Raw genomic sequence first — 17,903 nt, 5'->3', positions numbered from 1 at the left:
GGTAAAAGGGAGAAACTTGACAGGACAGTGTCAGCAAAATACGATTATCACAGCAATAACATAATTTTGCTCGGACATTATCTCCAGGTGCTAATTGGCAATAAAAGCTCTGAAGCTAGCAATGACCATTTTAGCTGAGCAAAGTGATCTCGCTGTAGCGCAATAATAAAAATAAGAGTGCATTAATCGCCATTAAATTACATTGTTGTGCATGACAGATTTATCTGAGTAGCAAATGGCAACGAGAAAGGGTTATACAAAATGCTGTGTTTCTATTTGAGGCAAGAATTTTTGTCCAATTTGCATTTTCTTGCCTGTCATGATATGCAGACACATACATAATGATATACAGGCAGGCACAGACAAGCAGCTAATGGGCACAGAGAACAGGACGTGACCAATAAGCAGGCAGGACATTCAGGGGTGGGATATAACATATCAAGAGATACCACTATTTCTGAGGTGACAAAATAAATGCTATTTTCATAGGCCCACATCAACGTCATCATTGGTTGTCCATGAAGTGCAAGAGCGTTAAATGCACCCATCAATTTGGGCAACTACCAACAAAGTGACCATTGAATACATATGGGCTGGAAACTTCCGTCTGTTCACACCGGCAGTATCTTCCAGTCCCTCCGATGGCACATCCCACCACGGGTTTCCTGGCCGCAAGGGATGCAATGGCAGGACCAGAAGATCTCACCGCCAGCCAATAGCAGGCTGCCTCTGCCACCTTAAAACACGTGGTAGGTTGCACGGAAAATCCCGCTCATGAATAAAGAAATCCAAACCATTGAGTTACACATGGCCCATAGTATCTGTAGAATGGATAAATACCAGTGCCAACTCTGCACCATTAGAATTATTTCAGCTCTCATTCCCTATCATGACACCCTGTTGCAACCCTGACATCCAGATTGAGGTGGAGGGTGCCTGCTGAGTGCCATTACACAACGTCAGAGCTGACTTTGGCTGCTGTCCTCTGGTGGTCCGAGGATTAGATGTTCTGAAGAGCTGAGGGTCGGTCTCCTGCAAAGCTGCAGATTCATTCTCTGTGGATTCGCCGATTGGAGACGATGAGGTCACAGGAAGAGAGGAGGAGGAGTGGTTGCACATCCTTAGTCTAATGGTGAAAGCATAAAGTGAATATCTCTGCACTGGTGGAAGGTACAGAGAGTAGTGTGTTGTTGCATCCTCCGAATGGTCCATTTCATCATCCTCAAGAGGTAGAAACTTCATGTTACTTTTATCGTCTGAGATGATTGTGTACCTGGGTGGAGAACACAAAAGAATGAGTTGGTGTTATGCATATTCCACACATTTCCTTCCCCTATCAGTGTATGAATCCAGATCCTAGATACCCAGTTATGAACACTGGACAGGAGACATCCACACTCTCTGATAGTCTGAAACTTTGGCTTCTCCATTGGGACAGGATCACGCACCTCCCATGCTAGTTCTGCAGCCTCATCATCTGAAGGTTCTCATACATTAGCCCACATGTTCCATCTGGTACTGAGGTCTAAAACCCAATCTTTCCACTCACATATTTACTTTACTTAATGCCCCCATTCATGCCATTTTGTATTGAATATACCGTGCCAATAAAACTTGCAGAATGAAGAAGGTCATTGACACTTTACCTGTACTGGACCCATTTAGCATAGGCTCCCCACAGCCGCTCACCTCTCCTGCAATCCCCATCCAGGTCTCCTTGGTCAGAAAGGAAGACCTCTTGCTGCCATCACTGGGAAAGAGAACTTCTCACCATTCATACCTGGCCTTGAGGAGAATCTGCACGGAGACACTATAACCACAAGGCTACGCGTTGTCTGCTCTGGAACATCGAGAATAGCAAGTGTTAGCAGAAGTTGTAGTTATCTATCCAGTTTTGGGGGTGGGGCAGAGGTGAAAGATGAGCAGATGGTGGCAGCAGTCAAGGTTATCCAAGGGGCAAAAGATTCAACAGTTATTTCAGCAGCTGTATTCTCAACGCGTCCATTCACACAGTCGGACACAGTTGTTAGCTTGCAGGGAGGAAATGCCTTTCCCGGTGCCATTGAAATATGGCGACCAGACCTTTGATCCCATCGGGCAATGCTAGGTTTGTCATCTTTCTTCCCATTACCGCCACATGATTGGCCGGGCAACTCATCCATGAATATCTAATTGGCTGATCACTGCCTGATTGCACTGACAAGCAGAAGGGGTGTGTACTCCCAAAGCCACCATCGGGACACTCAACGCTACCAGATTCCAGCCAACATTTCAGGCTGATGATCCTTTATCAGAATTTTTTAAATCTTTAAAATAATCAATGCAGACTCAATGGACTGAATGGCCTCTTTCTCTGCTGTTCTATAAGACCTCCTAGATTTTGATGAAGGGTTATCGATCTGAAACGTTAACTTTTGTTGGGCTCCCCAGATGCTGCCTCACCTGCAGAGCATTACTAGAACTTCCTACTTTGATTCCAGATGTCCAACATCTGCAACAATTTTTTTGTATGAGTAACACATGTGTATATTTCCAGTAGTTATTAAAGCTCAATTAACAACTTGCATCATAGAAAAAAACACATAGTTCACATGTGTTAAACGATGATATAAATATCCATGCATAGTAATTTTCTTTGTTCTTTGTTCTTTAGTACTTTTTACCTTCAAATCCATCAATGGAAATGATTTGATTATTTTTTTCAAAGGCTTCTGACAGATCCCTTCCTCATTGACTGTACCTTCAGCAGTGGTTCTGTGGAAATCCCCAGTTCGACATATTTACTAAACCAAAATTTAAAATAATACAGTACAACCAGATATTTTGATTTTAAATAAATGGCTTGACCCCTTCCTTCAATAGTTAACCTAGACATGGTGCTAGCTATGGGGCTGGTTCAGCTCACTGGGCTAAATCGCTGGCTTTTCAAGCAGGCCAGTAGCACAGTTCGATTCCCGTACCAGCCTCCCCGGACAGGCGCCGGAATGTGGCGACTAGGGGCTTTTCACAGTAACTTCATTGAAGCCTACTCGTGACGATAAGCGATTTTCATTTCATTAGACAAAGGGGCCAGCTGTAGCAGGAGCACAGTTTCGGTGATTGAGGCAGAATTTTCACTCCATTATGTATCAGAGGAAAATTAAAGAAAGCACTGACATACTTAATCTTAGACTTTGGCTCCAGGGGTAATGTTAGACAGGATAACAGTACAGGTCCCTGCTCTTCTTCAAATCAGGTCATAAGGCCTTTGCTGTCCACCGTGATAGGTTGACACAGGTTTGCACAGGAGCATCGGCTCCGCGCCCCCTCAAGTCTGTTCTGCCATTTAATTGGATAATGATTGAATGCAAAACTTGGGAAGTTATGCTCAATCTATATAAAATACTAGTTCAGCCTCAACAGCTCCATTGTATCCAATTGTGGGTACCACACTTTGGGAAGGACACTAAGGCTTTGGAGAGGATGCAGAAGAGATTTACTTGTGTGGTTCCAGGATTGTGGGATTACAATTACCTAAGTAGGCAATTACCTACTGTGTGCAGTTCTGGTCACCTCATTTTAGGAAGGATGTGGAAGCTTTGGAAAAGGTGCAGAGGAGATTTACCAGGATGTTGCCTGGAATGGAGAGTAGGTCATACGAGGAAAGATTGAGGGTGCTGGGCCTTTTCTCATTGGAACGGAGAAGGATGAGGGGCGACTTGATAGAGGTTTATAAGATGATCAGGGGAATAGATAGAGTAGATAGTCAGAGACTTTTTCCCCGGGTGGAACACACCATTACAAGGGGACATAAATTTAAGATAAATGGTGGAAGATATAGAGGGGATGTCAGAGGTAGGTTCTTTACCCAGAGAGTAGTGGGGGCATGGAATGCACTGCCTGTGGTAGTAGTTGAGTCGGAAAATTTATGGACCTTCAAACGGCTATTGGATAGGTACTTGGATTAGGGTAGAATAAGGGAGTGTAGGTTAACTTCTTAAGGGCAGCACGGTAGCATTGTGGATAGCACAATTGCTTCACAGCTCCAGGGTCCCAAGTTCGATTTCGACTTGGGTCACTGTCTGTGTGGAGTCTGCACATCCTCCCCGTGACTGCGTGGGTTTCCTCCGGGTACTCCGGTTTCCTCCCACAGTCCAAAGATGTGCAGGTTGGGTGGATTGGCCATGACAAATTGTCCAAAATTCTATGATTAACCTAGGACAAAAGTTCGGCGCAACATCGTGGGTCGAAGGGCCTGTTCTGTGCTGTATTTCTCTATCTATCTAAAACTGCGATTGTTCTCCTTAGCACAGGAGACTTTGGGGGGAGGGGGTTCCGTGCCCCCCCCCTCCCCCCCCTCCCACAGCATGTCTCTCGGTGGTGGAAGGTGGCCTGCCATTGGCCAATGGCGAGATCTTCAATGGGATTGCTTGCATTAATTCCCCCCCCTCCCTTCCGCCGCAGGGAAATCTATGATGGGGGTTCACTGTTGGTGGGACTGAAAGATCTCGCTGGTGAGACTGGCCGGAAATTCCCCCCCCCCTCCTCCCCCCTCCCCACCCCGCCATTTTAATCTGCTTGAATTCCTGCCCGAATGCAGGTCTGACCCATAGTGCCACGATCTCCACCATATAGCGAGGATTCAACTGCTGAATCTAACCCAGCCGGAAAAGAAAATTGAATCCTGTGCTGTTCACACCAAACTGATTCCAGTCCAACCAGCTGAGTCTACAGGCTGCCCGAGGACACCAGGTTGCTGTGACGACATGCACTGTTACACACGTAGCCCCATGGGTACTGATGGTAGAGGCTCAGAGATCTTTTCATCATGTGGCTGACCAGGAAGCTTTCCCACTCTTCCCACCTGCCACCGCAGTATATCAGAAGGATTTACGAGTAAACTCTACCTGTTTGTCCATTTTATGATGGAACCCACTATGTCACAAGACCTCCTGAAGAAGATTAAGTTGAGATTTTATCAAAATGTTCAAACTCACAAAGGATCCAGAAGGAATAAATAAAGAAAACTGGTTTTAAATGGCTGATGGGTCGATAACCAGAGGGAACCAAGTCCAAATTGATTGGCAAAAGAACCAGAGGCGAAAGGAGGAAAGACGTTGTTAAGAAATGTGCGGTTAGGATTTAGAATTCACTGCTTCAGAGACTGATTGAGATAGATTCAAAAATAGCCTACAAAATAGAATCCGATAAACACTCAAAAGGAAAAAACATTATTGTGATATGGGGAAAGAGCAGGGGGTCGGGACTAACTTGATTTTTAAAAAAAATAATCAACTCAATGGACTAAAGGGCCTCTTTCCATGCTGTGCTGTTCTATAATTCTATAACGCCTCCACCTAAATTTCTCATTGAATAACATTACAATTTTTCAATTATGATCTAAACATGTTTTTTTTAAAATACCTTCACCATTCCTAAGGGCCTATGATGCAGCTAAGGTAGGTAGCAATAGAATAGTGAGAAGTAATAAATATCCATAGTATCATTCAATAATCTCTCCAAATAAATGATAACTAAGCCGGAAGTCGCAAACGGTTTAAAGATGGACACCTTTCCTACGTGTCTGAAACACCCTAAGTTGTCACATCGCCATGGCAACTTTGCCACCCGTCTGCTGCTGACAGATCTCAGATAAAACATTCCCAGCTGACATATGATGGATTTGCAAGATATAAATGGCCGAGCAATGTTGAAAGAGATTTAAAAAGTAGACACTTAAACCCTGAGCTTTTCTGTGTAGGATGCCAGCAGATGATTGCTTCACACATTGATTTGAAGCTTTTCTCCCTCGTTTTAGTGGAGGCAATACTCCATTTGTTCTAGTGTTGAACATTGATTTTTCTTTCCCAAGACAGCACTTGGATTTGCTCCCAACCCCACCCCCTCCCCTTGGCTTCCATCACCATTTAGTCCTCTTTATTGCTTTACAGACATTTCAAGTATTTGTTTTCTTGAATAGATTTATCATGGCCTTTTTCATCAGCCCTTGTATTACTAAACTACGAGACAGGTGACCCAAACCGTGAAGCCACTGGAATTTATTTTAGTCTGGTTTTCCTTTCTGCTTTTGGCCTGTGTCCAAACTTATCCATAATGCTTTTTTGCAATGCATTCGATACAAACTCAAAGATCCGAACACAAAACAAATCGCACAAGTTTTTTAATTTTTCCTATTTTTCCATAGGCTCTGGCCTGGATATTCCATAACATGCCGCCTGAGGCTCAGGCATCCAAACAACCAGCATGGCAGACATTCAGCGCCAGGACTGTGCAGTCCATCCACTGCCAGGAAAGCAGCTGGTGCCAGGCCTGATGCATTTCGGAAAATGCGGTCCACATACGGCCTAATTTGCCTTCCTGAAAGGGATTATTGCAGCCCACCATTATAAACATCAGTTTGTTAATGGATACATCGCTCCATGATTTCTCCAATCACTCCAGATCGAGGTGGCTTGCTTCCATTCCAGTTCGATGGGCTTTCCATCACAGAACCCCATATGCAATTTTCAGACTCTGCTACATGCAGGGCAGCTGATGTTTGAAGGGTTGGGTAGATAACTTGTGTAGATGGTGGTTTGTGTGTTCCCTCCAACCATGTGGAACCAGCAGGAGCACTCCTTCTTGACCCTAAAATCTGAAGAATGGTATCAATCACACTCATGGGGAAGGTGGTGGTGTAATGGTATTGTCACTGAAATAGTAAACCAGAGACCTGGGGCACGATTCTCTGAGCCCCACGCCGGGCTGCAGAATCGCCGCAACCGCACCACGACGCCCCGATGCTGGTGCGCGATTCTCTGAGGTGCGGAGAATCGGTGCCATTTGTGCTGGCGCGTTTGTCGCAGCACCGGCCGTGGGCCGTTGGAATCGGTGGGGCCGAGCAGCCACACGGATACAACAGAGTCCCGTCGGCGCCGTTCACCCCTGTTCACTGCCGGCGGGAACTCTGCGCGAACGTTTGGGGGGAGGCCGGTGGGGAAAAGCGCTCCTTTACCGGGGGGGGGGGGGGGGGGGGGGGGGGGGTCTCTGATGCGGGCCTGGCCCGCGATCGTGGCCCACTGATCAGCGGCCTGGCCTCTCCCCCCCCCTGGGCCTACTTTGTTGCGCGGCCGGCCCCTGAACCCCGCCGCCATGTTGAGTTGGAGTTGAGTTGAAGTCCCCCACGCATGCGCAGGTTGGAGCGGCCCAACTGCACATGTGCGGGTTGGCGCGGCAACCATTTGGCGCCGGGAAGGGAAGCTGGAGCAGCTTGAACCGCTCCAGCGCCGTGCTGACCCCCTGTGGGGGACAGAATCCGCCGTCCCAGTGCTCGTTTCGCGTCGCCGTGAAACGTGCCGGCGTTCATGACGACGCAAACACTTCATCTCCATTTTGGAGAATCGCCCCCCCCTGGAGTAATGTTCTGGGGATCCAGGTTCAAATCCCACCACTGCAGCTGGTGAAATTTGAATTCAATGAAAGCCTGAAATTAAAAGCCTAATGGTGACCATGAAACCATTGTCGATTGTCGTAGAAACCTATCTGGTACATTAATTGCTTTTAGACAGGGAAATCTGCTGTCCCTACCTGGTCTGGCATGCATGTGACTCCAGACCCACAGCAATGCCCCTCAAGGGCAATTCGGGATGGGCAATAAATGCTGGCTTAGCCTGCAATGCCCAAGTCCCATGAATGAATAAAAAAAAGCACTCCCTTCTGATTGCTTCTCTGTCCCTTTTCCCTGTCAACTATTTCCTCATAATCGCATCCTCCATCATTGGTTACTTCTCTGCCTCTTACCTTACAATTACTGTGCTCGGTGCCAGAGGGATCAATTTCGAGGCCTTCATTTTACAGGCGAGCAACATATCTAAAACCTATTAATAACATTTATCAAAGTGAAACTCTCAGATTTGAACACAAATCTACGCCCTCAAGCCTAAAGACAAAGTGGCGTTACATTTCCAAATAGTTCACTTGATTCCCACATAATTTAAGCAGAAACTCCAAAGAAACTATGTGCCATTTACTTTGTTCCTTTGAGGTTTCCTCTGATTTTCTGGCGAAGGCACAGTGAGAGATTGACTGAGACCTTGCAGGAACTTTACCCCAATGTTCTGAGAGGTATTTCCTGGTAGCTGTGCTGTTGGGAAAGCTACAGGAATATTAAACATATCCATTTCTGATATTACTCAATTTATTCTTGGCTTGACACGCTCTCTTTGACCTGGTCTGATGCCTTGACGTTCTCGCCCACGCTGCCAGGACTGTCCAATGATTTTCTAGGCGTTTCAGAATTGTCCATTCACATAATAGGACTATGTCACTTCCTTGCACCTTTCTTTAAACTGACAAATGCCCAGAGGATTCCATCCGTTGACTTGCTCAAGAAGTAACAAAGCTTATAAAACTAGAACAAGTGAGTTGTTGTGGGCAGCAACCTTATACTTTAGTGTGAAGCTTTTGAGTCAGAAGTCAATGTCTTCGACAGATGGAATATCATTATTGAAGCTTCATATAAGGCACCTGTATTTTGATGCACGTGGGGCATTCAGCCAATCTTACCATTGTCAGAGAAAGACAGTGCACCATCAGCTTGTATATACAAGAGCTGCTCATTTTTCTAAATAAAATTCAATTACGGTGGCTGTCATACTGGAAAGATTTTCTGCTGTAATTACACATTACAGCGCGGTTTTGTGGAGTTTAAGAAGGCTGGCAAAGCGTTATGTGAACTCTATGCACCCGTTCCATTTATAAATTTAACACTTTTTTTAAATGTTCATCAGGATTGGAGGACGTCCTGACTTACCTAGATACCTCCTCCACCACCCCCCCCCCCCCCCCACCCCCCAACACACACCCCCACCCCCGGCCGAGAAGCCTTTGCATTTGTTTAGCGCCTTTCACAACCTCAACTTGACAGCTAAAGAAGTACCTTTGAGGCACACTCACTGTTGCAATGCCGGAAGCGTGACAGCCAATTTGCACACATTGCAAGCATTGAGCTAAATGTACAGATTATCTGCTTTAGATGAATGTTGAGGAATATATGTTGGCCAGAAGACCAGAAAGGACAACCTGCCTCTTCTCGAAAAATAGTGCTGTGGGATAGTGTGTGTCCATGTGAGAAAGCAGGCGGGGGTTGACTTTCACACCTCATTCAAAAGATGGCAACTTAGACTGTGAGAGGAGAGAGCAGTTGGCAAATCAAACCCTCTGTATTAAAGATCGACTGAAGATTAATTCGTGAATATTTCATTTCGATGCCATAAGCCTTCATCATTGATGTGCTGCAGGTTTTAATTTCAAAACGAAAGGCAGAAAATCTGTCAGCTTACGATAAATAGAATGATCAAGATTCTCTCTTTGGTAGCTTAATTGCTTCCTTTGATCTTTGTAAAATATGAACTTAACCTTCCCCTATTTCTACATTTTTGCTCTTTGTGTTCTCAGTATCACATCTAGGGAAATCTCACTGAATCACACAGGGGAAAAAAGAATTCCTGCACTGTATTCTGAATGAAGCCAAATGGGTCCAGTGCATTAATGAAAGGAATGAATAATGCAAACCATGTTTCAGCAGAACTTATTGAGACATTTACGTTTGTTTTCCGTGTCTTCCTAAGAGGTTCATGAATTTAAAGGTGAACTGGATGTGATGAGACTGAGAGTTTATCCAGAGAGAGAACAAGTTAAAGCGAAACTCGACTTGGTTTCTGATTGAAAACAGATGTTTGAAAGCCTGGTCTCTTTATGTGCAGGTTTGCATCAGCCTGGGCTATGAGGGCATAATAAAGAAAGGATTGATTTGCTGTATAAAAGGTACCTGCTGTCCTGTGGTGATTTAAGGGTTGATTCAGGCACAAACGTGACACACACACAAACGCACACACCCACAAGCTCAAATCTAACAACTAATTGGTAATGTTTCTTTGTAAATTATCCTTACCCATGTTATTTAAAGAACATACTGTACTATTTAGTTCTTATTCACTCTGCGAATACATTACAAGGTTTGTAATTCAGGACAATGAACGTTGCAAAATTACAGTCTTATTCTGATGTCAGAATATGTCACACGTGTCATTTGTCACAGTAGAATATAATAAGGCATTCTGCATTGAGAGACGGAAAAAGAATGAGAGGATATGAAATAGGGCCCACTGTAGTTTCATAGCCATTTGAACATGTAGCATATATACAGGAACATAGAAGCAGCAGTAGGCCGAACAGTCCCTTGAGCCTGTCCCGCCATTCAATGAGATCATGGCTGATCTGTGAGCTAACTACATATACCTGCCTTTGGCCCATATCCTTCAATATTTTTGCTGAACAAAAATCTATCTCAGAATTAAAATGAACAACTGTTCCAGCTTCATCTCCTGTTTGTGGGAGAGAGTTCCAAACCTCTACCACCTTTTGAGTGAAGAAGTTCTTTCTAACCTCTCTCCTGAATGGTCTGGCCCCAATGTTCAGACTACGATCCCACGTTTTAGAGTCCCCAGCCAGTGGAAATAGTTTATCATTATTTACCCTGTCTTTCCCTGTTAGTATCTTGAATACTTCGAACAGATCACTCCTTAACCTTCTAAATTCTCGCGAAAACAGGTCTAATTTGAGAAACCTCCCCTCGTAACTCAATCCCTGTAGTCCAGGTATCATTTTTGTGAACCAACATTGCACTCCCTCTAAGACCAAAAAATCCCTCCCAAGGCATGGTGCCCAGAACTGCTCAAGGCGAAGAACAGGCGCACAACTGTCATTTCTAATTTATTACTAAGAAGATGGTAGTGAGTGAATTATGCTAGGATTTTAGAAGATTAAGATAAAATGTTCCTCCCATGTGCAAGGTAGTGCTTTCAGGGGGCAGAGTAAGTGATCATGTTACGTAAGGTGGGGAGGGTTTTGCCACCAGAACGTGTGCAGCAGTGATAGCCCCGAGCAGAAAGAGGAATATGTGGGAAGTAGGGAGGAAAACCGGTAATTAAAATAATCACCCTGGCAGATTGCAAGCCAAAGTACCAACCAGACAGAAATCGAGGCAGCCTTTGAGCAATATATTTTAGGTGAGAGTACGTCTGTGGGAAAATAAAGATTCAGGACTGAGGAGGTTGGCAGCATGCCCTCGTACCAAAAGAAGCCATGGTTTGGGAGGGAAATTGGTAACTTCAGGGAAAGGGACGTACGTCAGATTCGTTTTGTACCTCAAGCGGCACCTGTACCAGAGGAGAGTAGTTGGTGTTAAAATCCAGCACCCCCAGCCTATGATTTGTAGCGTGTAATGTAACTGCAATACAGACACTATAAAGAGATCAAGATGGTTGAAGCTCTAAAGTAAGCTTATGTCACACATCATACAAATGAACTGAATTGAGCTATTATAATTCTGAAGGAACAAGGAAAAATTCAGCTGTTACTGAGATAAAAACAAACTGCTTTTCCGTAAGCCAACTGTTAGTTGAGGCTATCAACCGCAATTCAAATTGCTCTTTGATCATAAAATGGGTACTTGGGAAAATTACACTCAGGAGGAAATTGTGCTTAAGTGGAACAGTATGTTTGTGCATGCCTGTGTGTGCCATGCATACCAGCCTCCTGCTTTGAACAAAATTATCACACTTTTGTGACCACTTCAACATGCTTCGCACTCGACTCGATTCCTCCCACTTTGAACAAAACACCACCTGCAATTCTCCTGCTTACCAGCCCTCTGTGAATCACTCTGTTCCTGCATTATATTGTCTAAAGTGGGAGTCCTGCTGCTTCCTTCTTTTAAATCAAGCAGTAAGCTTTCAGACAGGTGGGTTGATATGTTTGCGGTCAGGTGTTGAATTGAGGGATTCAGGAGAAGAAAGCCTCAAAAGTGGCCCGCATATCTGTGCTGTATTAAGCCGTCTCAACCATGGCAATAAGGACGCTAAAATTTATCTTAACACCCTTGCGCTATATCAAGAAGGAAAAGCCAGTCAAGCTTGTTTCTTAGTTCTCCAGTGACTGGTGTCAAAACCTTGTGCATAAAGTATAGTTGTTTGTGTTTTTGTCTGCGTGTGTGTGTGTTTTTGTGCCCATGTTTCCGTAGTTGTGTGTTTAGTTTTGTGTCTGTGTTTGTTTGCCTGTCGATGCTTGCATGTTTAGTCGATGCATGCACGTTTAGTCGATGCGTGCACGTTTTGTCGATGTGTGCACATTCGCGTGTGTGCTTGCGTTTGTGTGTATATGCAGTTATATGACAAGACAGAAATAGATTCAGCTGGGATGTCTCCCAATTGAATAACCACTCAACAATCTGTACACATGCTCAAATGTGTGGAATATATCTTTAGGTTGGTTAGCAGAGAGTGATCTTTCACCAGGGAAACCATACCTGGAAGGGTAATGTCTTCAGGAGATACAAATCAAAAAAAATGGAGTGGAAAGAAATGGATCACAATCTCTGAAAAAACTTTCACAAAAAGGCCTTCGGGTAGTCCCACTTACAGAACTGTGAGTCCTCTGACATTGCATCATGCACCTGTGCTCTGCTAATCTGACCTCATCCATAATGTGAGGTCAACTCATTTAAATAATTGTGATTTGCTGGGAGCACTATAGAGGTCAGGGGCACATTGCTCATAGTTACTGAACAGTTGCTGGCTGTCTATCAAGTGCTGCACAAAATCTCTTTGATAACTTTGGGGGCATTTTCATGTCTTCCTCCTGTGTTGGGTTTGGTGGCGAGGGACATTTTATAGGGCGGAGGGTGCCAAGTAGGGACCCCGCCACCTTGCCATCTCCACTATAAGTCCATGGCAGGAAAGTTGGCAGATGGCCACTGAAGAGCCCCATCCTGTCACGGTTTGTACTAATCCAGCAACACGTGGAGGGTTGGCCATGGGGGTGTGGGGGGGAGAGCAAACCCATGTGAGGGTGCCTGAAAGCTCCTCACGACTGATTGAGGGTCCTGCCATTGGGCAGTTCGGGAGCCATTAGCTTGCCCTTGCTGCCTGACCGCCCCCTCCCCTCCAACGCCCTCCCACCTTCCTGCTTTTGGTCACTCCAGCAGGATCTGTGTCCACTTCCTGCTATCCCTGTGGCCTCGGATCTAGTGGCGTTAGTGGATCATGATTGGGTGCAATGTGGGCAGCAGCCACCACCTTTCTTTTTTTTTTTTTAAATTTAGATTACCCAATTATTTTTTCCAATTAAGGGGCAATTTAGCGTGGCCAGTCCACCTACTCTGCACATTTTTGGGTTGTGGGGGCGAAACCCACGCAGACACGGGGAGAATGTGCAAACTCCACACGGACAGTGACCCAGAGCCGGGATCGAACCTGGGACCTCAGCGCCGTGAGGCGGTTGTGCTAACCACTAGGCCACCGTGCTGCCCTGCCACCACCTTTCTGATGACGCTGTTGTTCAATACAGTTGGCAATTCTCACTTGTGAGGACATTATAGTCCCCCCTCCGCCCCTCCCCAGCCTAGGTTCCTTGATGCCCCAACACACGATGAGAGCACCAACCCCACAAAGGGCACCCCCGACCCAATCATTAGCACAGAAATAATGCCAGCTTGGCACCCTGGAAGTGCCCATGCCAGCTGGCAGTGCAACTTGGGAACCTTAAAAATGCCAAGCTGACACCCAAGATGGCATTGCCAAGCTCCAATGTCCAGGTGGTCACAGCAGCTATTCACCAGCCTCGTTACGCTTGAGCGACAGCGCAACGAGGCCGGAGAATCGCACCCTAAGTGTCATTTTTGGTGGGTTTGGCAGGGTGCTTCTCGTTGGCTTTAGCCACACTTTGTCATTTTTTGGGGCATTGGGGAATTTGTCCCTAGCCAAGCCCGCACTAGGGCATGATTCTCTGGAAAGATTTCTAAGTCTGCCTGGAGTCTGCACCTTCTCCCCGTGTCTGCTTCGGTTTCCTCCGGGTGCTCTGGTTTCCTCCCACAAGTCCTGAAAGACGTGCTTATTCGGTGAATAGTGTACCCGAACAAGTGCAGTAATGTGGCGACAAGGGTATTTTCACAGTAACTTTATTGCAGTGTTAATGTAAGCCTACTTGTGAGCTTAATAAAGATTATTATATTATGATGATGTGCACAACCAGGAATTTGAAGCTGTCAACCATCTCTACCTGGGCACCATTGCTGCAGACAGGGGTGTGTACAACACTTTTTTTCCTGAAGTCAATGAACAGTTCCTTAGTTTTGCTGACATTGAGAGAGAGTTTGTTGTCATTGTATCACGTCACAAGGTACTCTATCTCCCTCATCTACTGTAACTCATCATTGAGATACAACCCACTATGGACATGTCATCAGTAAACTTGTAGATGGAGTTGGAGCCGCATTTTCCACACAGTCGTGTGTGTGTAGTAGCATTGTAGGGGGCTAAGTATGTAGCCTTGCGGGGCCTCGGTGTTGAGGACTAATGCGGAGAAGATATTGTTGTTCATTGTTACTGATTGTGGTCCATGAGTCAAGAAGTCAAGGATTTTAGTGACTTATGTACGAGGACATTCAGGATTCTCTGAATACCACCATTTCCCAATTTCTTACCCCTTCCAAAATGGATGGGCGGGATTCTCCGACCCTCTGCCGGGTCGGACAATCGTCGTGGGGCGGCGTGAATCCCGCTGCTGCCGGCTGCCGAATTCTCTGGCGCCGGGGTTTTGGCAGGGGCGGGAATCGCGGCGCACTGGTCGGCGGCTGCTGCCAGCAGCCCCCCCACCCCTGCCCTGGCAATTCTCCGCACCGTGATGGGCCTCGTGGCCGACCATTTTCGGCGCGTCCCACCAGTGTAAATCACAACAGGTCCTTACCGATGGGACCTGGCTCCACGGGCGGCCTGCAGTGTCCTCAGGGAGGGGGAGGGGGCACGCGTGTAGATCTGGCCCTGGGGGGTGCCCCCATGGTGGCCTGGCCCGCGATTGGGGCCCACAGATCCGCGAGCGGGCCAGTGCCATGGAGGCACTCTTTCCCGCCGCACCGGATGCTGTCAATCTCCGCCATGGCCGGTGCAGAGAAGAAACCCTCTGCGCATGTGTTAGGATGATGCCAGCACATGCTGGTGCTCCCGCACATGCGCCAACTCATGCCAGCCGGCGGAGGCCCTTTGGTGCCGGTTGGCGTGGTGCCAAACACTCCGGTGCCGGCCTAGGCCCTGAAGTTACAGAGAATTCCGCACCTTCGGGGCGGCCCGACGCCGGAGTGGTTAACGCCACTCCTCGGCACCGGAGTGGAGAATCCCGCTCGATAACTTCAGACTTCTCCACCTTATATTCCATTTGCCCAGTCACTTAACCTGTCTCTATTCCTTTTCGGCTTCCCTGGTGGTTACATGTCTACTTTTATTAATTTTCTATCAGAATTGTAGACACATCATACTTAGTCCCTATATCCTATTCATTCACATCGATAAATAAATAGTAAAAGCAAAGTTTCTATAGTTCGCGGTGACCACCGGCTTCTTTCCCCTTTGAGGGGTGAGAGCTGACTGGTGGTGATTTAACCTGAGGATCACAGCACCTCAGGCAAGGGGCAAGGCTGAGAACACGGGGCCTTCATGAATAACCTCAGCCGGTACAGGGATTAAATGCATGCTATTGGCCTCGCTCTGCATCACAAACCATCTGTCCAGCCAACTGAGCTAAACAAGCCCCCGGTCGATAAATAGCTGAGGCTCTAACACTAATATTCGCAGTACCTCAATGGTTACAGCCTTCCAATCCAAAATGTCCCATTCATTCCTGCTCTCTGTTTGATGTCAATTATCCAACCCTGAATCAAAATTAATCTGAAATAATAATACCCCACATTCTGTACCAAAACCCCTTTTGCGGCACCTTATCAAATGTTTTTTGAAAATCCAAATACACAACGTCATCTGGTTGCCCCTTTCTCATGAACAGATTTGTAAAAAGGGTTTTATCTTGTTGGCTCTGACTAATCCTATTAGGATTCTCCAAGTGCTCAAAATCCCACTTCATGGGCTTGAACATATTACCAAGGCAGACACATCAGTGCAAGATTGAAGAGGAACTGCACTATCAGAAGAGATGGTACACCGAAGCCTCTGACAATAGTAAAATATCCCTTGGTATTGTTTGAAGAAGGTTGGGGGGAGTTGGCCAGGTGTCTTGCCCACCCAATATCTATCTTTCGACCAATATCACTATAAAACAGATCATCTGGTAGTTATTTTGTTGCTGTTTAGTGCTTGCTGCAATTTCTTATGTTGTAACAGTGACTACAGGTCAACAGCAGTGAATTGGTTTTGAGCATTTCGGGATGTGCTGAGATCATTATGTAAATGCAAGTCTTTCTTCCTTTTTAGAAATATGAATGGATGAGGAGAGTTACCCTTTAGGATCAGTTTGGTTCCTTGCGAGTCTATAAAACTCAGAATTTAACCCAAAATCCAAGAATTTGACTGATAACACTTTAGTTTGCTGCTTGCAATCTGCAATTCTGACTCGCAGCGTAGGAACAACAAATAACAACAAGGTTTATTTTCATTTGAGTGGAAATAAATGCAAAGTCTTCAGTTCTAATAATCGAGAGTCTGACGGCAAGATTATTTTATCCAGCCCCTGTCAGTCACAGCATTTTTCTTTGCACCTGCTGATTCGAGTCCATTATTACGATTGTCAATCATCATGCCCATCAAACAGGAAGCTAATGTAGCTGTTTTATATATATGTATATATATATAGAAATATAAATGTGGATTTTACTGTTGAAGGAGATGCTGTAACATATACTTGTAATCATCAAACAGTATGGGCATTCTCAATTCTTTACAAATGCATTTTATATTATTAAATCCAAGGTTTGCATTATTGATTATCATCATAGAATGTACAGTGCAGAAGAAGACCATTCAGCCCATCGAGTCTGCACCAGCTCTTGGAAAGAGCACCCTACCCAAGGTCAACACCTCCACCCTATCCCCACAACCCAGTAACCCCACCCAACACTAAGGGCAATTTTGGACACTAAGGGCAATTTATCATGGCCAATCCATCTAACCTGCACATCTTTGGACTGTGGGAGGAAACCGGAGCACCCGGAGGAAACCCACACACTCGCGGGGAGAATGTGCAGACTCCGCACAGACAGTGACCCAAGCCAGAATCGAACCTGGGACCCTAGAGCTGTGAAGCAATTGAGCTATCCACAATGCTACCGTGCTGTCCCCTGTGCGGCAGGAATCAATGTTGATTGTTTTTTCTGTTTGTTGTAGAGTTATAAAAGCCAATGTATTTTCCGAGTTGTCCGGCTTTAAGAAATGAATTGGAACATGATCATGCTAAATTCCGATGTGATAATATGGCCAGCTGTCAATCATGACTGGGTTTGAGCAACGGTGCAGTGTCAAATGACAATGATTGAAGTGTAATTAAGGGAAACTAGAAGGCAGTCATTGTTTTCTAGCACTTGAGGCACAGTTTGTGAAGTTCAGTCTGGTGATAGAAATGCCAACCTCATGCTATGTGACTGTCTGATTCTGCCATCATGCAAATTGTGTTCCCCAGATTCGCTTTGGATGCACAAAGTGATGGATGTGGGAAGTAGCAGTTTATTTTTTTAATCTGTCACGAGCAAACGCAGAAAGTTGTTTGGCTTTTCCTGAGGGACAGAGGGAATGGTTTTGTGAAGGATGTTCAGGGTTGACAACCTCCCCCCCCCCCCCCCCCAGCCCCCAAGGAAATGATTGACACTGCTACTGGCAAGTCTCTTCTCTGTTTGACTGGAGGCAAAAGGCCTTTTAAAATTGGTTAATGCCTCTGTTAAAAAAAAGCCGGAGGGAAGTCACACAAGCTTACCAAGTGTTCCTCTGCCAATTTCACCAATTTTTGATTTCCAAATCAGAGTCATCAGTTCAATGACATTCTCTCAACACGTGAGTTCAGAGGCTGAACCATCAGTGAGTGGAACT

General features: G+C 45.7%; 1 protein-coding gene across 2 annotated transcripts in view; it reads right to left on the bottom strand.

The window, feature by feature from the left end:
• Positions 1-457: 457 nt before the first annotated feature.
• The window catches only part of LOC119962358, a 125,372-nt gene continuing 107,926 nt past the window's right edge, over positions 458-17,903 (bottom strand). For both annotated transcript variants that reach the window (XM_038790335.1, XM_038790336.1), the window contains exon 2: positions 458-1,273. In XM_038790335.1, coding sequence (XP_038646263.1) covers positions 871-1,273 — 403 coding nt within the window. In that variant the 3' untranslated portion in view covers positions 458-870. The remainder of the gene's footprint in view (positions 1,274-17,903) is intronic.

The sequence above is a fragment of the Scyliorhinus canicula genome, chromosome 2 (assembly GCF_902713615.1).
Source record: "Scyliorhinus canicula chromosome 2, sScyCan1.1, whole genome shotgun sequence".
Taxonomy (NCBI): domain Eukaryota; kingdom Metazoa; phylum Chordata; class Chondrichthyes; order Carcharhiniformes; family Scyliorhinidae; genus Scyliorhinus; species Scyliorhinus canicula.
Note: the sequence above shows the minus strand (reverse complement) of the source record. Positions and strands in the feature narration are given on the sequence as shown.